Genomic DNA, 26,085 nt, shown 5'->3' with positions numbered 1-26,085 from the left:
GGGAGAACCTACAAACTCTTTACAGACAGCAGTGGGAATCGCACCCATGTCACTGACACTGTAATGGTGTTATACAAACCGCTATGCTGCCATAATGCCCCCAATTAATGTCAAGTTCCAATTCACTTGTGCTGGCCAAGTTAATCTCACTTGTGAAGGCTAGAGTCGGTTCTGACTGAGTTATGGAACAACTTTCTTCTCATTACTACCATCAGAGTCGAGGCATAGGGAGCCTGCAGACACACACTCACCATGTTAGGATCAGTTTGCTCTCCTCCCTTATCATATTTCTGAATGGTCAATGAACTGCTTCACGGTTTGTGTTTTCATTTTGCACTATTATTTAAAGGCAGGAGAATTAGCTTGAGAGGGATAATAAATCAGCCATGATGAACTAGAGGAACACTCTCAGTGGGCTGAATAGCCTAATGCTGCTCCTATGCCTTATGGTTTAATAATCAAGAAAGGTTTGCTGGTTGCTGCACAAGGGATTAACAACAGTTGCAGAGGAATGAGAACCAGAGCGGATAGTGGAGTAGTTGTGAGAAGAGATGTTGTTTAGATTACGTACAGTCGGCAACTGAAAGATTGAGCATGGTGGGACAAATGTTCTGAGTTGTGTATGTTTCTGTGCAAGGAGTACTGTAGAGCAAATGGATCCAGACATGGAATTATGACTTGGTTGCAGGAGGGGCAGAACTGGCACCTTATTATTTCAAGGTGTCGTAGGAGTGATGAATGAGAGAGGAGTAGCATACCAGTAGGGAAAGTCAGACAGGACAAACTGGACAGCTTGCCTAGTGAAGATGTATGGGTGGAAACGAGGAATACAAAAGGGTTGATTACAAATGGGATTATATTTTAGACCACCTAACTGTCCATGGGATTTAGAGGAGCAAATTTGTAGAAAGATTGCAGACTGTTGCAAGAAACATAAATTTGTGAAAGTAACCATTTTAATTCCTATCTCCATTCCTGTTTTGACATGTCAGTTCATGGCCTCCTCTTCTGCCACAATGAGGTCACTCTTAGGGTGGAGGAGCAAGACCTCATATTCTAGGTGGATACCATCTAACCTGATGGCATGAACATCAACTTTGACAACTTCTGGTAACTTATTTTTCCACCCTTCCCTTACTTCTTATTCAATTCCCCACTCTAGCCTCTTAGCTCTTCTCTTCACCCACCTATCACCTGCCCCTGGTGAATCTCCTCTCCAATTAGATTTCTTCTTCTCAACTCTTTATCTTTTCCACCTCTCACCTCCCAGCTTCTTACTTCTTCCCCCCTTCCCTCACCAATCCAGCTTCACCTATCCCCTAGCTTTTTCTCCTCCTCCTCCACCACATTTTTGTTTCTGCATCTGCCCCTTCCTTTCCAGTCCTTATGAGGGGACTCTGCCCAAGATGTTGACTGTTCATTAATTTCCATAGATGCTGCCTGACATGCTGAGTTTCTCTGGCATTTTGTGTGTGCTGCTCTAGATTTCCAGCACCTCTTGTGTGTATAAGTTGTGATAGGAGGTGATTTCAACTTCCACTTATTGACTAGGACTTGCATACTGTAAAAGGGCTGAGAGGGGTAGTTAGTCAAATATGTTCAGAGAAGTTTCCCTAATCAGTACATAGAGGCTGCAACTGGACAAAGTGCAATGCTAGTCTCCTATTGAGGAATGAGACAGGGTAGGTGACAGAAGTTTGTGCAGGGGTTCACTTTGCCCCTTGTGATCAAAATGCTATTAGTTTCAAGATAATTATGGAGAGATTTTGGACTGGTCCTCTTGTTGAGATCCAAAGTTGGAGAAAGCCAAATTTTCTCCAACAAAAGGAATTAGGACAGGTTGATTTCTGGTAAAGGTGTACTTGGCAAGCGGAAAGTCTCCAAAAGTTAAATTTTGTACAGTACGGAGTTCGTATGTTTTCATCACAATAAAAGACATTGATAACAGGTTTAGGAAACGTTGGATGTTATCTGCATGGATTATAGCCAAGGCATTTGACAAGGTGGTTGCACAAGAGGTTGGTTGAAAAGGTTTGGTGACTTGGCACTTAATTTGAGGTTGTAAATTGGATTAGATATTGGCTTTTCAGAAGTTGTCAAATAATGGTTGCAGAAGGTTGCTTCAATGACAAATGGTGTCCTACAGGGATCAGTGATGGGTCCGTTATTTGTCATCTATATCAACGATCTGGGCAATAATGTAGTAAACTGGATCAGCACATTTGCAGATGACACCAAGATTGGAGGTGTAGTGGACAGTGAGGACAACTATCAAAGCTTGCAGTGAAATCTGGACCCGCTGGGAAAATGGGCTGAAATATGGCAGATAGAATTTAATGCAGACAAGTGTATGTGATGTGAGGGGAGGACAAACCCAGGTAGGAATTACACGGTGAGCATTAGGCTACTGTGGTGTGCGGTAGAACAGAAGGATCTGGGAATACAGATCTATAATCCCTACTCCTTGTGTCACAGGTAAATAGGGTCATAAAGAAAGCTTTTAGCAAATTGGTCTTCATAAATCAAAGTGTTTAGTATAGGAGTTATGATGTATTGTTGAAGTTGTACAGTATAAGACATTGGTGAGTTCTAATGTGGGTTATTGTGAGCAGTTTTAGTTACCTACCTACCAGAAAGATGTTAATAAGATTGAGATTACAGAGAAAATTTACAAGGAAGTTGACAGGACATTGAGGCTTGAGTTATAGGGCAAAGTGGAATAAGTTAGGACTTTATTCTCTCAATTGTAGAAGAATGAGGGAAGATTTGATATAGCTTTGCAAATTTATGAAGGGTATAGATAGGGGAATGAAAGCAGTCTCTTTCCACTGTGGTGGGGTGAGGCTAGTACTGGAGGTCATGTGTTAATGGTGAAAACTGAATTGTTTAAGTAAACACAAGGGGGATCTTCTTCACTCAGATGGTGGTAAGAGTGTGGAAATGAGCTGCCAGAGGAAATGGTGGATGCAGGTTTGAGTTCTACACTTAAGAAAAATTTGGATAGATACATGGATGGAAGGCATATGGAGCTATGGTCTGAGTGCAGGTCAATAGGACTAGGCAGAGGAATAGTTTGGAACAGACTAGATGAACTATAGGGCTTGTATCTGTGCTGTAGTGTTCTAAGATTCCATGACTCGAAACCTGATTCTGATTCTGAGAAGTATTCAATAGGTCTTTTAGTATTACAGGCAGAGAAAGGGAGAGCGGGTGGTGGCTGACAACATTTGAAAATGGCCCTGATTTGTGTTGACCCATTTGGCTAGCATAGCCTCACTGAACCTGAAGGATATAATGGGATAGATTTTCATCTTCATTCCTTGGCTGTTAAATAGTAATATCTGTGGTCGAACCTACTTGATCAGGTACATTCCACAAAGGTATTTTACATGATATTCAAGAAAGAAATAATTTCAGACTCAGATTCATCATCGCTGACTTGTTTTGTGGCTGCAGTACAGTGCCAGTATACAAAATTACCATGTTTCTTAAAAAGGTTCCCAAAAAAAAAGGACAAACATGAGCGATTCTGTTGATGTTGGAAATCCAGAGCAACTCACACAAAATGATGGAGGAACTCAACAGTTCAGGCAGCATCTATGAAAGTGAATAAGCAGTTGATGTTTCGAGCTGAGAAAAGAAGTAACTCCACCATGGACACTACCTGGTGTGCTGAGTTCTTCTAAAATTTTGTATGTGGTGCATAAAGAGGTATAGTGCTCTGTGGTAGTGTAGTGGTTAATGTGATGCTTTGACAGATTGCAGTTTTCCATTGTTTGGTGTTTGGTTTACAGTCTCCCTGTAAAGTGCAAGGGTTTCTTTCTACAATCCAATGACATAACAGACAGTCAGACAGACATACTTTATTGATCCCGAGGGAAATTGGGTTTCATTACAGTCGTACCAACCAAGAATAGTGTAGAAATATAGCAACATAAAACCAGAAATAATTAAATAATAATAAGTAAATTATGCCAAGTGGAAATAACTCCAGGACCAGCCTGTTGGCTCAGGGTTTCTGACACTCTGAGGGAGGAGTTGTAAAGTTTGATGGCCACAGGCAGGAATGACTTCCTATGACGCTCAGTGTTGCATCTCGGTGGAATGAGTCTCTGGCTGAACGTACTCCTGTGCCTAATCAGTACATTATGGAGTGGATGGGAGACATTGTCCAAGATAGCACGCAACTTGGACAGCATCCTCTTTTCAGACACCACCGTCAGAGAGTCCAGTTCCACCCCCACAACATCACTGGCCTTACGAATGAGTTTGTTGATTCTGTTGGTGTCTGCTACCCTCAGCTTGCTGCCCCAGCACACAACAGCAAACGTGATAGCACTGGCCACCACAACCTCATAGAACATCCTCAGCATCATCCAGCAGATGTTAAAGGACCTCAGTCTCCTCAGGAAGTAGAGACGGCTCTGACCCTTCTTTTAGACAGCCTCAATGTTCTTTGACCAGTCCAGTTTATTGTCAATTCATATCCCCAGGTATTTGTAATCCTCCACTATGTCCACACTGACCCCTTGGAGGAAACAGGGGTCACCGGTGCCTTAGCTCTCCTCAGATCCACCACCAGCAGCTTAGTCTTTTTCACGTTAAGCTGCAGATGATTCTGCTCACACCATGTGACAAACGATTTGTAGGTTAATTGATCATTGTAAGTTGTCCTCTGAGTTGGCTGATGTTAAATAGGTGGTGTGTTATGTGCTGTGGCTAATTGGGCCTGTTCCGTGCTGAATCTATAAATAAAATAAACTCAGGATAGACCCTCCAGATGTTGCCTCTCCCCAGAATCTTTAAGAGTTACCAGTGCCTGGGATTGCTTGAAGGAGTACAGAGGAAATTTACAAGGATTTTGCTGGGTCTTGAGGACCTGAGTTACAGAGAAAGGTAGAACAGGTTTGGACTTTATTCCCTGGAGTGTAGGGGAATGAGAGGAGATTTGATAGAGGTATATAAAATTAAGAGTGGTATAGATAGGGTAAATAGAAGCAGCCTTTTTCCACTGAGGTTGGGTGAGACTAGAACTAGAGGTAACAGGTTAAGGATGAAAGGTGAAATATTTACGGGGAACATGAGGGGTAATTTCTTCACTCAGAGGGTGGTGAGAGTGTGGAATGAGCTGCTAGTGGATATGATGGATCCATGTTCGATTTCAACATTTAAGAGAATAGTGGAATGGTTTAGGGCCCAGTGGACCACTATTTTAGGAACAGCACCTTCTCCTCTGCCATCAATTTCTTAATGGTCCATGAATCCATGAACACTACTTCTCTATTCCTCTTTTGCATTATTTATTTATACTTTTCATTGTGACCTGTAGTAATTTTATGTCTTTCACAGTACTGCTATCACAAAACAACAAGTTTCATGACATACCAGTCTTAATAAACCTGATTCTAATTTCCACATTAAAAAAATCTGTAGTTATCTGGGGTGCCAGAGTAGCAGAGCAGTTAGCACAATGCTATTGCAATTCAGACTTTGGAGTTCAGAGATCGATTCTGGTGCATCTGGAAGAAGTTTCTCCCTATAGATCTGTAGATTTCTTTTGGGTGCACCAGTTTCCTCCCACAATCCAGAGACCTACGGGGTAGTAGATTAATTGGTCATTGAAAGTTGCCCAGTGATTAAGCTGGGGTAAGACAGGTGGGTTGCTGGGTGATGCGTCTCATTGGGCTGGAGGAGCCTGTTCCACACTGTATCTCTAATCAGATAAATAAAGTAAGTCTCAGCAATTGTAAATATAGTTTCATGAGTTCTGCTCTTTATTTTAATCTTTTTCAAAGCTGCTCCATTACCTGAAGAAGGTGAGTTACACAACTAAATTGGGGGAGACAGTTTCCTTCGATGAGAACGGAGACCCGCTTGCCTCCTACGACATCGTCAACTGGCAAGAAGAAGCAGACGGGTCCGTTAAGTATGTTCATGTTGGCAGGTTTGACGCAGCTTCAGATTTGGAACATGATCTGCAGATAAAGGAAGAAAATATCATTTGGCATGGCAAACAAACCTCGGTAAGATGGCCCATTTATTGATTCAGTGTTTGTTGACAGATGTCGATACCAGAATAAGCAGCATAGTTTATAAGACCATAAGACACAGGAGCAGAAACAGGCCACTTAGCCCATCAAATCTACTCGTCATTCTTTCATGGCTGATTTACTTTTGCTTTTCTCCTGGTAATCTTTGACATCCTTTCATAACAAGAGCCTCTTAATCAATCTCCGCTTTAAACATAGACAATGACTCGGCCTCCTTACCCATCTACAGCGATAAATTCCACAGATTCTTCATCCTCTAGCTAAAGAAATTTCTCATATCAGAATAGAAGAGCCATCCTTCTATTCTGAGACAGTGCCATCCTAGACTCCTCCACTGTCAGAAACATCCTCTCCACATCCACTCTATCTAGGCCTTTCAATATTAGATAGGTTTCAATGGAAAGCCCACTCACTTTTCTAAGCATGGCCTGTTCATGCCTGAATACTATTCCAAAGCAATGGGGCTGATTTCCATGAGCTAATTTTGCAGGAACTTGTGTTGGAGTCATATCTCCTTCATTACAAAAAGGCTCAGCCGAGGATGTACTTCTTGTGAGAGCTGGTATAATTCCACCTTCCCCAAGACATACACTGCCATTATAGAGAGCATCCTCACATCAGACGTTACTGTCTGGTTTGTGCAGCATCCTCTCACAATGTACGAAAACTACAGAGACTGTCAGGTCAGTCAAAAAGCTCGTTGGCTGCAGTCTACCATCAATTCAGGACTTGTATGTATCCAGGACAAAGAAGCAGGCAGGAAAGATAATTGTGGACACATGCGCTAGAAACTGCCTTTCCTAAAGCTCCCTTCTGTAGGGCTATTAAAACAAAAAAAAAGAAATCATGCCATCTTACAAGTTTCTACCCCCAGACGATAAATTTAATCTACCACTCTGGTTCACCACACGACCTCTTCTACCTGTTACCTCAGTCACGCACTGTAACCACTTTAAAAAATGTCAGTAATGCAGTTTAATTGAAAATACATGCTGGAATTTATGTATTTATGCACATTTTATTCCAAATATGTCCTTTACCATTAACTTTATTTTTATATAATACTTTATACTTAATAATTATTAAATTTTGCTGTTTATCTGTTTCACATCTTGCCCTGACCAACACACGACATTTAAATGTGATGGTGAGTAAAGTTGATCCTTGATCCTAATAAATCTCTCGGACTCTCTGAAAATGACAATAAATATGGCAATGTATCCATTTATACAGCAACTACAATGTAATGGAATGGTCCACAAGTGGTTCAAAGAAATTACAAATTTGGAACTGTGGAGCATTGTAAGATATGACCAAAAGCTTGTTGAAAAATGTCATTGAGAAGTATTGCAAGGAAACAGACCGTTAGGCCCATCAGATTCATGCTCTCCATCGTTCCTACTTCTATTTGAGTAAGCTAGGGCTTTTTTTGTTGGAGGATGGAAGGTGGGAGTTGACATGATAGAGGTATATAAGATTATAAGAGGACTACGTAGGGTGGCATAGTAGCATAGAGGTTAGCATAACATTTTACAACACTAGCTACCTGGGTTAATTGTGCTGCTGTCTGTAATGAGTTTGAACGTTTTCTCCTTGACCATGTTTGTTTCCTTCAGGTGCTCCAGTTTCCTCCCACATTCCAAGTACATACCGGTCAGCATGTTAATAGGTCACAATGGTGTTTTGGGCTCATTGGGCTAGACGGATCTGTTACCATATGGTATCTCTAAATAGAGTGGACAGCCAGTGCCTTTTTCCTAGAGCAGTGTTTCCCAAAACCCATTTTTAGCCCAATGCTGCCCACAAAGCAGTTTCATACTTGTCAATGGTTCTCTTAGGCACAATTTACTTTCCATAGTGTAAAAACATGTCTGCCATATGCAAACATGAGGAAAATTATTCAGCTGCAAATTTTTATTTGTCTTTAAACCTAACTTGCACAGTACCTGTGCTCTGTACTGCAGCTTCAATATCAATATGATCCTTGAGCTTTATGGTTTTTAGCAAGATTTGAAATATCTGGTTCAAGTTCTGGCAGCACAAGTCTTAAGTTGCCATGTCCAAGCAATTACTGTTTTTTGTGAGAATGTGGTACAGTACATTGAAACCTCTTTCAACAAGGTACGAGGATCGAAATGCAATAAAGTGCAGTTTGGCTCTTCTCCAAAGACCAGGAAACTTCATATAACAATGTAGGCACATACCACAAAAGCCAACATTTTTGCTTCTTCATCGTTATGAATTTCTCCTTGCAAACTCTCTTTCTGTTCTTCCTTGCAAAGAAATAGGTTAATTACCTGGTCCAGAATTATCAGATTGTTCAAAGCTTTGAATCAATTCTGAAAACCCTGCTTCAGTGACTGCAGGTGTAAAGAGTGCTCTTGCAAATTACAGTCTGTGAAAGAGAGTGTCATGCTTTTCATACAGGGAAACTGTGAGAACATTCTTCTCCTGATGCCTGGTTATATATTTCCAATTTTCCAATAAGAGAGGACACTGGACTTTTTCCTTGATTAAGTTGTAATTCTCACTGTTCAGTTACATATTTAGAATGTTAATTTCATCATACAGATCTGCCAGATATGCCATATCTCCACATAGAAATTCAATCTTGTTCCAAACTTGTGTTGATTTTGAGCAAAAATTCAACAACAGTGTCAAAAAGAGCAAAGAAACATTTTAAGCAGCAGTCTTTTGAGAGCCAATGCACTTCAGTGTGAAGAAGCTAGCCAAACTCTTCATTGTTACATTGGCATAACTAATGAAATATTCTGCTATTTAATGGATGGAGATTTAATTCTGTTGATAGCAGATATTACGAGAGTCATGCTTGAAAAATGTTGCTGGCTGTGGTTTTTGGCAGCAAGATGTTAATAATGAATTACACAATCAATTGCAAACAGACGTGGAATTTATTTTTTTTCATAATAACCATATAACCATATAACCATATAACAATCACAGCACGGAAACAGGCCATTCCGGCCCTCCTAGTCCGTGCCGAACTCTTAATCTCACCTAGTCCCACCTACCCGCACTCAGCCCATAACCCTCCACTCCTTTCCTATCCATATACCTATCCAATTTTACCTTAAATGACACAACTGATCTGGCCTCTACTACTTCTACAGGAAGCTCATTCCACACAGCTATCACTCTCTGAGTAAAGAAATACCCCCTCGTGTTTCCCTTAAACTTTTGCCCCCTAACTCTCAAATCATGTCCTCTCGTTTGAATCTCCCCTACTCTCAATGGAAACAGCCTATTCACGTCAACTCTATCTATCCCTCTCAACATTTTAAATACCTCGATCAAATCCCCCCTCAACCTTCTACGCTCCAATGAATAGAGACCTAACTTGTTCAACCTTTCTCTGTAACTTAAGTGCTGAAACCCTGGTAACATCCTAGTAAATCGTCTCTGCACTCTCTCTAATTTATTGATATCTTTCCTATAATTCGGTGACCAGAACTGTACACAATATTCCAAATTTGGCCTTACCAATGCCTTGTACAATTTTAACATTACATCCCAACTTCTGTACTCAATGCTCTGATTTATAAAGGCCAGCGTTCCAAAAGCCTTCTTCACCACCCTATCTACATGAGACTCCACCTTCAGGGAACTATGCACTGTTATTCCTAGATCTCTCTGTTCCACTGCATTCCTCAATGCCCTACCATTTACCCTGTATGTTCTATTTGGATTATTCCTGCCAAAATGTAGAACCTCACACTTCTCAGCATTAAACTCCATCTGCCAACGTTCAGCCCATTCTTCTAACCGGCATAAATCTCCCTGCAAGCTTTGAAAACCCACCTCATTATCCACAACACCTCCTACCTTAGTATCATCAGCATACTTACTAATCCAATTTACCACCCCATCATCCAGATCATTTATGTATATTACAAACAACATTGGGCCCAAAACAGATCCCTGAGGCACCCCGCTAGTCACCGGCCTCCATCCCGATAAACAATTATCCACCACTACTCTCTGGCATCTCCCATCTAGCCACTGTTGAATCCATTTTATTACTCCAGCACTAATACCTAACGACTGAACCTTCTTAACTAACCTTCCATGTGGAACTTTGTCAAAGGCCTTGCTGAAGTCCATATAGACTACATCCACTGCCTTACCCTCGTCAACATTCCTCGTAACTACTTCAAAAAATTCAATAAGGTTTGTCAAACATGACCTTCCACGCACAAATCCATGCTGGCTACTCCTAATCAGATCCTGTCTATCCAGATAATTATAAATACTATCTCTAAGAATACTTTCCATTAATTTACCCACCACTGATGTCAAACTGACAGGTCTATAATTGCCAGGCTTACTTCTAGAACCCTTTTTAAACAATGGAACCACATGAGCAATACGCCAATCCTCCGGCACAATCCCCGTTTCTAATGACATCTGAAAGATCTCCGTCAGAGCTCCTGCTATCTCTACACAAACTTCCCTCAAGGTCCTGGGGAATATCCGGTCAGGACCCGGAGATTTATCCACTTTTAAATTTCTTAAAAGCGCCAGTACTTCCACCTCTTTAATTGTCATAGGTTCCATAACTTCCTTACTTGTTTCCCACACCTTACACCATTCGATATCCTTCTCCTTAGTGAATACCGAAGAGAAGAAATCGTTCAAAATCTCTCCCATCTCCCTCGGCTCCACACATAGCTGACCACCCTGATTCTCTAAGGGACCAATTTTATCCCTCACTATCCTCTTGCTTTTAATATAACTGTAGAAGCCTTTCGGATTTACTTCCACCTTATTTGCCAAACCAAACTCGTAACTTCTTTTAGCTTTTCTAATCTCTTTCTTAAGTTTCCTTTTACATTCTTTATATTCCTCGAGCAATTCCTTTACTCCATGCTGCCTATATCTATTGTAGACATCCCTCTTTTTTCGAACCAAGTTTCTAATATCCCTTGAAAACCATGGCGCTTTCAAACCTTTAATCTTTCCTTTCAACCGAACAGGAACATAAAGATTCTGTACCCTCATAATTTCACCCTTAAATGACCTCCATTTCTCTATTACATCCTTCCCATAAAACAACTTGACCCATTCCACTCTCTCTAAATCCCTGCGCATCTCCTCAAAGTTAGCCTTTCTCCAATCAAAAATCTCAACTCTAGGTCCAGTCCTGTCCTTCTCCATAATTATATTGAAGCTAATGCTATTGTGATCACTGGACCCGAAGTGCTCCCCAACACATACATCTGTCAGCTGACCTATCGCATTCCCTAACAGGAGATCCAACACTGCCCCATCTCTAGTCGGTACTTCTATGTATTGTTGCAAAAAGCTATCCTGCACACATTTCACAAACTCTAAACCATCCAGCCCTTTTACAGAATGAGCTTCCCAATCTATGTGTGGAAAATTAAAATCTCCCACAATCACCACCTTGTGTTTACTACAAATATCTGCTATCTCCTTACACATTTGCTCTTCCAACTCACGCTCCCCATTAGGTGGCCTATAATACACTCCTATCAGTGTTACTACACCTTTCCCATTCCTCAATTCCACCCAAATAGCCTCCCTAGAGGAGCTCTGTAATCTATCCTTCCAAAGCACCGCCATAAGATTTTCTCGGACAAGCAATGCAACACCTCCTCCTCTGGCCCCTCCTACTCTATCACACCTGAAGCAACTAAATCCAGGAATATTTAGTTGCCAATCACACCCTTCCTGCAACCATGTTTCACTAATAGCTACAACATCATAATTCCATGTATCAATCCACACTTTAAGCTCATCCACCTTTCTTACAATGCTCCTAGCATTAAAATAGATACATTTAAGATACTCTCCACCTCCTCCTCTCTTTTCATCCCTAGCAATGCATTCAAATTTATTATCCTTTTCTTTCTTCTCCCCTACAACTTCGGGCTGAGCGCATCCCTGCTCCATCACCTGCCTGTCCTCCCTCACACATGGTCTACTTACTTGCTCTACTGGTGAACTAACCTCCTCTCCCATAGTTTCCTCAAATTGATTTCCGCCCCCCCATCTTACTAGTTTAAAGTCTGCCCCGTAGCCCTAGCAAACCTCCCCGCTAGGATATTGGTCCCCCCAGGATTCAAGTGTAACCCGTCCTTCTTGAACAGGTCACGCCTGCCCCAGAAGAGGTCCCAATGATCCAGAAACTTGAATCCCTGCCCCCTGCTCCAATCCCTCAACCACGCATTCATCCTCCACCTAATTCCATTCCTACTCTCACTGTCGCGTGGTACAGGCAGTAATCCCGAGATTACTACCTTTGCGGTCCTTCTTCTTAACTGCCTTCCTAACTCCCTATACTCTCGTTTCAGGACCTCTTCCCCTTTCCTACCTATGTCATTGGTACCTACATGTACCACGACCTCTGGCTCCTCACCCTCCCACTTCAGGATATCTTGGACGCGATCAGAAACGTCCCGGACCCTGGCACCAGGGAGGCAAACAACCATCCGGGACTCCCGATCACCTCCACAGAACCGCCTGTCTGAACCCCTGACTATCGAGTCCCCTATTACTATGGTCCTCTTTCTTCTATCCCTACCCTTCTGAGTTTGCCATTAAACCAGCATGGTGACCTGTCATATATGGTGCTCCATCTGTTGCACAAGAACTTTTGTTCCTAATTGGAATACCTTAATCCTCAATATATATTTTGAATTCAAAGTAGATTGATATTTGTAGTTCACTAATTATAAAATAAAATCTCTTCATACACTTTTCCATATTTGATAAACTATATAAATGTCATTAGAATGCCTCATCACAAACAAGAGAAATTCTGCAGATGCTGAAAATACCTTGCCTCATCATGTTGCACAGTTGACTCATCAGGTTTTATCCCAAATTCTGTGTTTTGTAGTTCTGTGCATAGTTGATACTCAATGTCTTCACTCATTTCCTCAATACAATGAGCTACAGAATTATTACTCAGATGAATTGATTTTAGTGTACTGGTATCCATTTTCAGAACAGTGTTGAGCTCTTCTGACCTCAGGAATTAGTAATCTTTCATGGAATGCATGAGATTTTCCACACTTAGCTATCAGTTTGGAAATGTTATAAGAAGTAATGAGACAACCAACAAGGTCATTTTTAGCTTTCTTGGCAACTAACGCGAGTGTGTACAATTTTCAAATGCTTTTTTCATCTCCTGAAACTGAGTAATACCCCAAATAACTTCTGCAGGGAGTCCTTTATAAAGTGTTCTTGCAAACTAGACACTTCATTAGACAGGACAGTATTACAAATAGGACACATGGGATATCACTGATTTGCAGGGAATGGAATAGTCAACACTCCAGGTAGATAACATCGTGCTGATGCACTTTCAGTAGCTTATATTTCTTAGCAAGATTAGAATTCAAGGTTTCATTGCCTTCAGATTCATAGAAATGTTGCTGTATGTATTCATCCATCTTTAAGTGGGCTAAATTAAAAATAAAAAATTAAAACAAACTGGGAATGCATATTGGATGTTGACAACGGCAGCGAGTTGACAAGGTCGGTCAGGTCTCATGCCTCAGCTTCGGGTGCTGCTTACCATTTCCCCACTCCTCTCCCAAAAATCATGAACACCCTCTGATGACTTCTATTTTCACTAATGTGTCACCTCCTGAGGACACATAACTGCCCCCGTTGCAAATCACTGTCCTAGAGCAACAATGGCCAATGCTAGATGGCATCCTTTTAAGGTGAGTGGAGGAAGGTTTAGGAGAGATGTTTGCATGGAGAGTAGTGGGGCCTGACCTTCAATACAGGGGGTGATGATAGAGTCTGATATATTAAAGGACTCTTACATAGGTACATGAATGAAAGTAAAACTGGAGGGCAATGTGGGAGTGAAGGGTTAGATTGGTAATGGAATAGCTTCAAAGGTCAATAGAGCATTGTTGGCTGAAGTGCCCTGTCAGGCTGTACTGTTGCATGTTCCACACAGCCTATCCTAGTTTGTTTTATTCTCCCCACACTTCTACCAACTCTCTCTCTCCCACAACACCCCCCCCCCCACCCCACCGCCACACCACTACAGCTCCTACCACTCACCTACAAATTATGGACTGCTTGCAATGGTCAACTGGCCTGCCATCCTGCACATTTAGGATGTGGGAGGAAACTGGAGAACCCAGAGGAAACACACAGGGTCTCGGGGGAATGTGCAAACTCCATCCCGACAACCCAGCTTCCAATAAGCTCTTGCTGCAGTCTCATCTCAGTCCACTGGGATCACTGGCAAATTTCACAGTCCATCACAGTCAAAACCCTCCCCACTATTGAAACTAGGTGTGTGTTATTACCCCACAACCATCAGGCTCCTGAATCAGCATGAATAACTTCACTCATCTCAGTGCTGAACTGACTGCACAGCCTATAGACTCATTGTCAAGGGCTCTGCAGTTTAGTGTCACATATCTGCTTCTTTTATACTATTGGCATAACATCCATATTTGCATATTGATTGTTCATCAGGTTTCTTTATGCATAATTTTTCATAAATTCTATTGTTATTTCTTAATTTTCCTGTAAATGTCTGCAAAAAAGCAAATATCAAGGTGGTATATAGTGACTATACTGTATGCAATTTCTTAAGAACTTTACTTTGAATTTTGAACGGAGTGAGAAGTTAGGTTAAAAGAAAACAAGAAAACAAGGTGGCAGGGAAGGAATTTCTGTTGGACTTGAGAGGTTAAAGAGTCCACTGCCAGCAACTGTGTGATTAAAATAAGGGATGAACAAGAGCCTAGAATTGAAGTGGAGATTGTGAAGGATATCAAGGCTGGAGGATGTTTCTGATGGGAGTGGCCTTATTAGGATTTGTCTTTGGTTTATTATTGGCACAGGTACTGAGATATAGTCAAAAAGCTTTTGTTTACAAACCATCCAGAAGCATTTGTTTCAAGAGAACCAGTATATAAAAGCAAGGATGTGATGCTGAGGCCTTATGAGGCATTGGTCAGACTGCACTTGGATTATTGTGAACAGGTTTGGGCCCTTATCTAAGAAATGATCTGCTGGTATAGGAGAGGAATCAGAGGAGGAGAGGAAGTTCGTGAGAATGATCCTGGGAATGAAAGGATGAAAGGGTTTATGTACGAGGAGCATTTGATGGTTCTCAGCCCATAATTGCTGGAGTTTAAAAGAATGAGGAGGGAATCTCATTGAAACCTATCTAGTGGGAGGTGAATCTGTGGAATTGTGTGTGTGTGTGTGTGTGTGTGTGTGTGTGTGTGTGTGTGTGTGTGTGTGTGTGTGTGTGTGTGTGTGTGTGTGTGTGTGTGTGTGTGTGTGTGTGTGTGTGTTTCCTATAAAAAATTATTCACAGCCCTTTTAAGTTTATTATTTTACAACATTGAATCACAGTGAATTTAATTAGATTTTTTTCTTACACTGGTCAATAGAAAAAAAACTCTTTGGTGTCAACAAGAAAACAGATGTCTACGATGTGATCTAAATGAATTACAAATATAAAACATGAAGTAATTGATTGTGAAAGTATTCACATCCCCTTTTAATACGACACACCAAATCATCATTGTTGCAGCTGATTGGTTTTCAAAGTTACATAATTAGTTAAATAGAGATATGTTTTTGGAGACCTGTGTGCAGTCAAGGTGTTTCAATTGATTGTAGTAAAATACACTATATCTGGAAGGTCCAATTGCTGGTGAGTTGGTATCCTGGCAAAAACTACATGATGAAGACAAAACAACACACCAGGAAACTCTACAGAAAGATTAGTGAAAATCACAAGTCAGGAGAAGGATACAAGAACATTTCCAAGTCACTGAATATCCCTTGGAGTACAGTTAAGTCCATCAACAAGAAATAGAAAGAATAAGGCACAGTTGTAAATTTGCCTACAACAGGCTGTCATCAAAAACTGAGTGACCATCCAAGAAGGGGACTAGTGAGGGAGGTCAACAAGAGATCTATGACAACTTTGGAGGAGTTACAAGATTTAGTGGCTGAGATGGGAGAGATTGTGCATTCAACAACTGTTGCCTGGGTGTTTCACCAGTAGTAGTTTTATGGGAACACTGGCAAAGAGAAAGTTAATTAATTTATATATTTGTAATTAATTTAGATCAATTTGTAGAGATCTGTTTTTATTTTGACAGAAAAGAGTATTTTTCTGTTGATCAGTGTCAAAAAGCCAAGTTAAATCCACTGTGATTCACTGTTATAAAACAATAAAACATGAAAGCATCCAAGGGGGGGATGAATACTTTTTATAGGCACTGTATATCTTAGTGAAATTTATATTTTTGTATCCATTACAATGTACTGCTACTGCAAAACAATACATTTCACAACATTTCCAGTGATATGAAATCTGATTCTGATTCTGATGGTGCCCAAAAAGGACAAGACTGACAAGGGTCATTCTCCCATCACCATCTGGTTCCCAAACAGCACAAGGGTTTGAAGGTACTTAATCCAAGTGGAATATGGTGTGAGGAGACATCTATGCATCAGTGACAAGGTGTGAGCTCTGAATGGGTGGACCAGTGACTCTGTAGTTCACAACAAATGACAAAACTTTGAGTTGAGAAATCTGACCATTGCTGGGATGTACCACGAGGATCAAGGACAGTTTCAATCCCACTGCTATTAGACCCTTGATGCCAAATAATCAATTTCTGAACTCTGAACTTCCAATCTTCCTTTCTGTGAATTAGGCACTTTGATTATCTACCTGCATCACAATATATCTGTAACTAGTACACAACATTCTGCATTCTATAGAACCATTGAACACTACAGCACAGTACAGGCCCTTCAGCACTCCATGTTGTGCCGACCCATATAATCCTTTAAAAAAAAGTACTAAACCCACACTACCCATAACCTTCCATTTTTCTATCATACATGTGCCTGTCCAAGAGGCTCTTAAATACCCCTAGTTTTAGCCTCCACCACCATCCCTGGCAAGTCATTCCAGGCACTCACAACTCTCTGTGTAAAAAACTTACTCCTGATGTCTTCCCTAAACTTCCCTCCCTTAATTTTGTACATATGCCCTCTGGTGTTTGCTATTGGTGCCCTGGGAAACAGGTACTGACTATCCACCCTATCTATGCCTCTCATAATCTTGTAGACCTCTATCAAGTCCCCTCTCATTCTTCTACGCTCCAAAGAGAAAAGTCCCAGCTCTTCTAACCTTGCTTCATATGACTTGTTCTCTAACCCAGGCAACATCCTGGTAAATTTCCTCTGCACCCTCTCCATAGCTTCCACATCCTTCCTATAATGAGGTGACCAGAACTGAACTCAATACTCTAAGTGCGGTCTCAACAGAGATTTGTAGAGTTGAAACATGACCTCTCTACTCTTGTACTCAATCCCCCTGTTTATGACGCCTAGTATCCCATAGGCCTTCTTAACTACCGTATCAACCTGTGCAGCGACCTTGAAGGATATATGGATTTGAACCCCAAGGTCCCTTTGTTCATCCACACTCTTAAGTAACTGACCATTAATCTTGTATTCAGTCTTTTGGTTTGTCCTTCCAAAATGCATCACCTCACACTTGTCCGGATTGAACTCCATCTGCCATTTTACTGCCCAATTTTGCAGTCTGTCTATATCCTCTTGTAACTTTCAACCACCTATAGCTCCATCCACAACTCCTCCAATCTTCGTGTCATCCGCAAACTTACTCACCCATCCTTCCGCCTCTACATCCAGGTCATTTATAAAAATCACAAATAGCAGGGGTCCCAGGACAGATCCCTGCGGCACTCCACTAGTCACCGACCTCCAGGCAGAATACCTTCCTTCCACAACTATCCTCTGCTTTCTTCCTTTAAGCCAATTGTTTATCCAAACAGCCAAGGTTCCACTTATCCCATGCCTCATGACTTTCTGGATGAGTCTCTCATGAGGGACATTGTCAAATACTTTGCTAAAGTCCATGTAGACCACATCCACTGCCCTACCCTCATCAATTTCTTTTGTTACCTCTTCAAAAAACTCAATCAGGCTCATGAGGCTTGAAGCCATTTCATGAAGCCTTCACAAAGCCATGTTGACTATCCATAAGTAGACTGTACTTCTCTAAATGCTCGTAGATCCTATCCTTAAGAATCATTTCCAGTAGTTTGCATACCACCAACGTAAGACTCACCGGTCTATAGTTCCCAGGTTTCTCCGTATTACCTTTTTTAAACAAGGGAACTACATTTGCCATTCTCCAGTCCTCCAGCACTTCCCCTGCAGCCAAAGAGGATTCAAAGATCATAGCTAATGCTCCTGTGATCTCTTCTCTCAATTCCCACAACAACCTGGAGTGTATCATATCTGGCCCTGGGGATTTATCAAACTTAATGTTTTTAAGAAGATCCAGCACTTCTTCTTCCTTAATCTCCACATTGTCCAGCACACAGGCCCGCTCTACTTCGACCTCATCCTGATCAAGATCCTTTTCACTTGTGAATACTGAAGCAAAGTATTCATTTAGGACCTCCCCAAACTCCGCCACTTCCAGGCACATGTTGCCCTCTTTATCCTTTAGCGGTCCCACCTTCGTTCTCATCATCCTCCTATTCTTCACATACACATAGAACACCTTGGGGTTCTCCTTAATCCTACATGCCAAGGCGTTCTCATGCCCCCTTCAAGCTCTCCTAAGACCTTTCTTTAGCTCCTTCCTGGCTACCCTATAGTTCTCATAAGCCCCTCCTACTTCCTGCTTCTTATATCTAACAGATACTTCCATATGTTTCTTTTACTCTTTTAAGACCCTGATGTACTTATGTATTCCATGATCTGTCTGGATACAATGCAAGCAAAAGCTTTTGACTGTATAAAACATAAAATGAAGTTATTCTGCAGAAGCTGCAAATCCAGAGTAAGATACTATGTGACATGCTGAGTGTGTCGACTGAATAAGACAAAGGAGCAGAATTAGTTCATCTGGCCCACTGATTTTGCTTTGCCATTGTATCATACTTGATTAATACCAGAAGACATACGAGCTGAATTAGGCCATTCAGCCCATCGAGTTCGCTCCACCATTCCATCATGGCTGGTTTATTATCCTCTCAACCACGTTCTCCTGCCTTTTCCATGTAACTTTTGACCCACTTTCTAATCAAGAACCTATCAACCTCTGCTCAAATATCCCAGTGAGCTGGCCTCCACAGCCATCGTGCGAATAAATTCCACAGAGTCACCACCCTCGGTCTAAAGAAATTTATCCTCATCACTGTTCTAAAGGAATATCCTTCTATCCTGGGGGCTGTGCAATCCTGTCCTAGACTCCCCCACTACGGGAAACATCCTCCCCATATTCACTCTATTTAGGCCTTTCAATATTCGATAGAAACTCCCATCTACCCACATCTTAACCTGCACCATCTATACCCTTTATGTCCATGTACCTATCCAAATTTCTCTTCAATGTTCAAATGGAACTCGCATTCACCATTTCCACTGGCAGCTTGTTCCACACTTTTGCTACCCTCTGAGTGAGGAAGTTTTTCCTCATGTTACCTTTAAACTTTTCACCTTTCACCCTTAACCCATGACCTCTAGTTTTAGTCTCACCCAACCTAGGTGGAAAATGCCTGCTTGTATTTAATCTGTCTATACCCCTCATAATTTTATGTGTCTCTATTAAATTGCCTCTCATTCTTCTTTCCTGTAGGTAGGTGAATGGAACTGCACACAGTACTCCCGATTAGGCCTGATAAATGTCTTATACAACTTCAACTTTATTGTATTCATTATCTCCACATACATAGTTTACACCGTGAGCTTCACACATGCAAGATTGTTCATTGCACCTTGGTGTAATTGACAATAAACTAAACTGGCTGGATTTATTCCCAGACTCCTGGGAGTCAGCTATAGTGAACTAACCTCTATGTTTGTGACTCAGGTCCCTCGGTCAGTGTGCACGGAGAGCTGTCCTCCAGGTACCCGAAAAGCAGTTCTGAAAGGACAGCCAGTTTGTTGCTCGAAGTGCTTGCTGTGTCCAGATGGAGAGATCAGTAACACCACAGGTAGATTATTTACATTCATGAAAACCCATGGTTGGATTATATTGTGAACTCAGCGACGGCATACAGCAGATCTGTGGCTGGTTTATTATCCCTCTCAACACTATTCTTCTACCTTCTCCCCATAACCTTTGACACCTTGATATCCTGATCAAGAACCTATCAATCTCTGCTTTAAATATACCCAACAACTAAAGAAATTCCTCCTCATCTCTGTTCAAAAGGGACGTTCTTCTAATCTGAGGCTGTTCACTTTAGTCCTAGACTCCTCCACGAGAGGAAACATCCTCTCCTTGTCCACTCTGTCTGGGCCTTTCAATATTCAATGGATTTCATTGATATTTCACCCCCCCCCCCACCATTTTTCCAAACTCCAGGTCAACCATTAACTCCAATAACTCAACCATTCACTTGTGCAGCTACAGTAACTGTTACCCGTGCGCAGAGCATATACAACAAGAGTTGTATGATTAAAGGTTTTTTACTAACTCATGGTAGTAATGGTACACACTGGGAAACTTATAATGTGGAACGTGAAGAACCATGCCCACCAAGATGAAACGCATGCGCACTCAAAAACCTACTTGTAATGAGAGAGCCTTTAGTGTGCAGATGGCCCAATAAATTCATTGCATGATCAATGTGCATGAGCACTTGCTACCTTCTTACAATCAACCCAATATGATTCCGTAACTTTAATTACAGAGTAGCAAAGATCACGTCACTGATAAACATTCTTAAGAAGGCTGCATGCACATTATCACGATTATACATGTAGTATAATTGAACATGGAACACAGAACAGCACAGCAGAAGGACATACCCTTCAGCCCACAATCTTTTCCCAAGGTAGTTAAGCTAATTATACAAACTCTTCTGCCGAAGTATGATCCATATCCTTCAATAATTTGCATATTCATGTGCATAACTCCGAGCCTCTTCAACATCTGTTATCATATCTGCCTCCACCACCTCCCCATTGCAGGCAGTCACCTCCTTCTGTGTAGAAAACACTTGCCCCACACATTCTTTTTAAACTTTCCCCTCTCACCTTAAAGTAATTTATGCACTTACTTAAGCCTATCACCCCCCTACTGGTGCATCGACCACTGCCAGAAGCTCACCAGGATCCTCTTTCTGGGTCAGTCTTTCAAGTTGTCCCCATTGAGGATCCCATTGAAGAGCTTTCCTCTGCTAGGGATGAGGTCTTTGGAGCTTCTGTTGGTGTTTCTTTAGCTCTGGGTTTTTCTAAGATGGGGGAACTTGCTGCATGCCTAACCCTTCTTTCAGAACCTTAAAGATTACCACTAATATTAGCTATTTCCCTCTTGTCAAAAGGTCTCTGGCTGTCCACTCTATCTAATTTCTTATCGTCTTATGAGCCTCTATCAAGTCACTTCTCATTCTCCATTGCTCCACAGAGAAAAGCTTTATCTCTCTCTGCCTTTCATCATAAAACGTGACCCCCTAGTCTAGGTAGAATCCTGATAAATCTCCTCTGTACCCTCTCTAATGGTTCCACAACCTTAATGAGGCAACCAGAACTGAACACAATACTCCAACTGTGCTCTAACCATAGTTTTTTTTAGACTTACAGCACATTTCAGAGTTTGACTCCCAACACTGTCTGCAAGGAGTTTGCATGTTTTCTCCATGATCACACTGGTTTTCCTTGGATACTCTGCTTTCTACCACATCCCAAAGATGTACAGGTTAGGGTTAGTCAGTTGTAAGCATGCTATGTTGGTGCCGGAAGTGTGGTGGTATCCACAATCTCCCCCAGCACATCGCAAACAATGACACAAATGATGCATTTCACTGCTTGTTTCAATATTTCAACGTAAATGTGACAAATAAAGCTTATCTTTTATCTTTACATGGTTCCAGGAAAGTGGTGTGACATATACGCTGGGTAACGAGGAAGGTTGGCCTTTATGTGTCAGGGCAATGAGTATAGGATGTCATGTTGCAGTTGTACAAGATGTTGGTGAGGCCACACTTGGAGTATTGTGTGCAGTTTCGGTCACACAGTCATTAGAAAGACATCCTTAAACTGGAAAGAGTGCAGAGAAGATCTATGAGGATGCCGCCAGAACTTGCGGGTCTGCATTTTCAGGGGATATTGGATAGGCTAGGTCTTCATTCCTTGAAGGGTAGAAGACTGAGGAGACATAGAGGTGTATAAAATCAAGATGGGGTGAATGCACACAATGTTTTCTCCATTGAAAAGGAACCAAAAAACTAGAGGGCATGGGGTTAAGGTGAGAAGGGAAAGATTTAAAACTGACCTGCTTCCAAAGAGAGCACTGTGTGTTTAGGGAACTAGCTCATAGAGGAAGGCAGTTGAGGCAAACGCAATTAAAACATTTAAAAGATTTTGGGAAAAGAACATGGATAGGCAAAGGTTAGATAGATATGGCCACACACAAGCAAATGGGACTAGTTTGTTCAGTATGGATGAGTTGGGCTGGAAGGCCTGTTTGTGTACTGTATACAGCTGAATTTTGATGGTTTGGAACTCTAAAGAGATCTTCATTTATTCTTAAGAATAAGATAAACTTTATTTGTCACATGTAGATAGGAATATTGAAAAATACAGAAAAATGACCAACACACTCTGGGTTTGTGCGGGGGATAGGCTGCCCACAATTTACTAGCTCTAGCTCATATGTCTCTTTAGAAAGTGGGAGGAAATTGGACCATCCAGAGGAAACTCAAGAGGTCACGGGCAGAACATATAGACTCCTGATAGACAGGACAGAAATTGAACCTGATGAGATACCTAATAAAGTGATTTCTGGGTGTATGTTGTAAAATATTCAAGTTATTTTTGTTTATTTTCCTACTATCTTCAGATTCTGTCAACTGTATTCCGTGCGCTCCAGAAGATTGGCCCAACCCAATGAGGAATGAGTGCATCCCAAAACATCTGGAGTTCCTGTCATTTGATGGTACCATGGGGATCACCTTGACAACCGTGTCCCTGTTGGGAGAGGCCAGCACAGTGGGTATTGCAGGAGTGATCTGGTACTACAGGAAAACCCCCATTGTCCGAGCCAACAACTCCGAGCTCAGCTTCTTGCTCCTCTTCTCTCTGGCTCTGTGTTTCCTCTGCTCGTTGACCTTTATTGGGCAGCCCTCAGTCTGGTCCTGTGTGCTCAGGCACACGTTGTTCGGCATCAGCTTCGTTCTCTGTATCTCCTGCGTACTGGCCAAGACCCTGGTAGTGCTGATAGCATTTAAGGCAACTCTCCCCGGCAGCAATGTGATGAAATGGTTTGGGACCCTGCAGCAAATCCTGGGGGTCTTGCTCTGTACAGCAGTCCAGCTGGTGACCTGCCTGGTGTGGCTGCTCCTTGCTGCCCCATTCCCAGCGAAGCAGACCAAGTACTATAAGGAGAAGATTATCTTTGAGTGTGATTTAGGCTCGGTGGCTGCCTTCTGCTGTGTACTGGGTTACATTGGCTTTCTGGCATGTCTCAGCTTTGTTCTCGCGTTCTTGGCTCGGAAACTCCCTGATAATTTCAATGAAGCCAAGTTCATCACCTTCAGCATGCTGATCTTCTGTGCAGTGTGGCTGGCCTTCATACCAGCCTATGCCAGCTCTCCTGGGAAGTACGCCGTGGCCGTTGAGATCTTTGCCATTTTGGCCTCGAGCTTTGGCCTACTCATCTGCATATTTGTTCCCAAATGTTACATCATCCTGCTAAAACCAAAGCAAAACACGAAGAAATATCTCATGGGAAAAACAGGCCAACAAAAGGCTTAATATGTACCATCCCAACTACAAACATCTGCATACTTGGAACATACAGTGGAACAGAGAAAATAGAACACTATGGCACAGGAGCGGGTTCTTCAGCCCACACTATTGTCCTGAACCAATAAAACTAGTAATCAAATGGCCAACAACGCTAACCTCTTCTGCCTACACAATGTCAATATCCTTCCATTTTCCTCACATTCATGTGCCTATCCAAATGGCTACATATAAGCTCCAAGGAAAAGTGCAGTTGTCCGTCCAGTTGCTAAATTGAGCCTCAGGACCCACACCACCAGGTTCAGGAACATAAGATATAGGAGCAGAATTAAGGCATTCTGCTCATTGAATTTGCTCCACTATAGCTTAATTATTTTTTCCTCTCAACCCCATTTTTGTGCTTTATCCCTGTACCATTTGATGCCCTTACTAATCACTCCACTTTCAACACATCTAATGATGGCCTCAACAGACAAATGGCATCAATGAATGCCACAGAGCCATCACTCTCTGGCTAAAGAAACTCTTTCTCATCTCTGTTATAAAGAGATGACTTTCTATTCAGAGGCTGTGCCCTCTGGTCCTAGACCTTGCCACTATTGGAAACATCATCCCAAGTCCACTCTATCTAGGTCTTTAAATATTTGTTAGGTTTCAATAAGATACCCATTCTTCTAAAGGAATTGAGTCCCAGAACCATCAAACACTGCTCATATGTTGACCGTTTCATTTGTAGGATCATTCTTGTATACTTCCTCAGAACCCTTTTCAATTCTTGGACATTTTTCCTTGGTTAAGGGTGCCAAAACTGTTCATAATACTTCAAATACTGACTGGTCCCTTTAAAAGTCTTAGCATTACATCCTTTCTTTCATATTCTAGTGCTCTCGAAATAAATGCTAACATTGCTTTTTCCTTCCTTTCCATCAACTCAACTTGCAAGTTAACCTTTAGGGAATCCTTTACTAAGACTCCTAAGTCTCTTTGCACTTCGATTTCTGAATTTGCTCCCCATTTAGAAAATAGACTGATGAAGGTTGTCGGCCCTAATCATCAAATATTTATTTACATCCATAGATGCTGCTTGACCTGGTGAGCTCCTTCGCTTTAGATTTCCAGCATCTGCAGTTTCTAAAAAATAGTCAATGCGTTTTTCTGTGAAGGAGCTTTGATTTTTGAACTGTACCATATATTAAACTTAAATTGCTATCCTAGCTACCAAATAATTGCCTTCTGAGTAAAGGTATTGTGGTGAGCATTTGGTCCGTAATGACAGATGAGGAAGCTCTTTAACTCAACAACAGTTTTATTGTGATAGACACAAAACAGACCAGGCACCATGACCCGAAGAATGAACCCAACCAGTCTCCCACCAGTGGGGGAGGTGACCATCACCCACCCCAGTTACAGTTAGGGTGACCCACAAATACACTAGCAAATAACTATATAACCCCAGCTAAAATGTAACAATAAACAAACTGGAACTTCCCACCATAATCCCACAAAAGCATTTTAACACAAGAACAATAAATTGTACCGGTCATTAGAAATGTAGGGGCAGATTGTCGACCACGCCCCCACCCATAATGTCACAGTAAGAATAAGTGTTTATGTTCACAAAAGGCTGGTAAAAATGCTGCAAGAGCAAGAAGGTCAAACACGAGGAAATCTGCAGATGCTGGAAATTCAAGCAACACACACAAAATGCTGGTGGAACACAGCAGGCCAGGCAGCATCTATAAGGAGAAGCACTGTTGACGTTTTGGGCCGAGACCCTTCATCAGAGCAAGAAGGTGGAGATTTTGTGGCCTATTGCACCACCAAAAGGGTAGTTTGGTAACTGCAAGTAACCAAAAGGATCGTGGACGGACCCAAACCTCTTGAAATACTCACCAGCACGGGCAGCTCCTTCAGAGAGAGAAACATTTTGCCTATGACTGAAATGAGATATACTTGAGACTTAAGACAAGATTTTAAGTTGAAGAGACCATGTGCATATGCGTGGCTGGTAATACTTGTAATATTGTGAGCAGTTTTGGGCCCCCTACCTAAGAAAGGACGTGCTGGCAATAGAGAAGGTCCAGAGGAGGTTCGCAAGAATGATCAAGGAATGAAAGGGTTATATATGAGAAATTTTTGATGGCTCTTGGCCTGTACTTGTTGAGTTTTGGAGAATGAGTGGGGAATCTCATTGAAAACTAATAAACATTGAAAGGCCTACATACAGTGGACATGGATACTGAAAAGTCCA

General features: G+C 41.7%; 1 protein-coding gene across 1 annotated transcript in view; it reads left to right on the top strand.

The window, feature by feature from the left end:
- Positions 1-23,843, top strand: part of LOC140724494 (extracellular calcium-sensing receptor-like) — a 36,965-nt gene extending 13,122 nt beyond the window's left edge. The window contains exons 4-6 of the mRNA XM_073038943.1: positions 5,796-6,023; positions 19,954-20,077; positions 22,930-23,843. Of these exons, the coding sequence (XP_072895044.1) occupies positions 5,796-6,023; positions 19,954-20,077; positions 22,930-23,843 (1,266 nt within the window). The remainder of the gene's footprint in view (positions 1-5,795; positions 6,024-19,953; positions 20,078-22,929) is intronic.
- Positions 23,844-26,085: the final 2,242 nt, after the last annotated feature.

The sequence above is a fragment of the Hemitrygon akajei genome, chromosome 3 (genome assembly GCF_048418815.1).
Source record: "Hemitrygon akajei chromosome 3, sHemAka1.3, whole genome shotgun sequence".
NCBI lineage: Eukaryota > Metazoa > Chordata > Chondrichthyes > Myliobatiformes > Dasyatidae > Hemitrygon > Hemitrygon akajei.
Note: the sequence above shows the minus strand (reverse complement) of the source record. Positions and strands in the feature narration are given on the sequence as shown.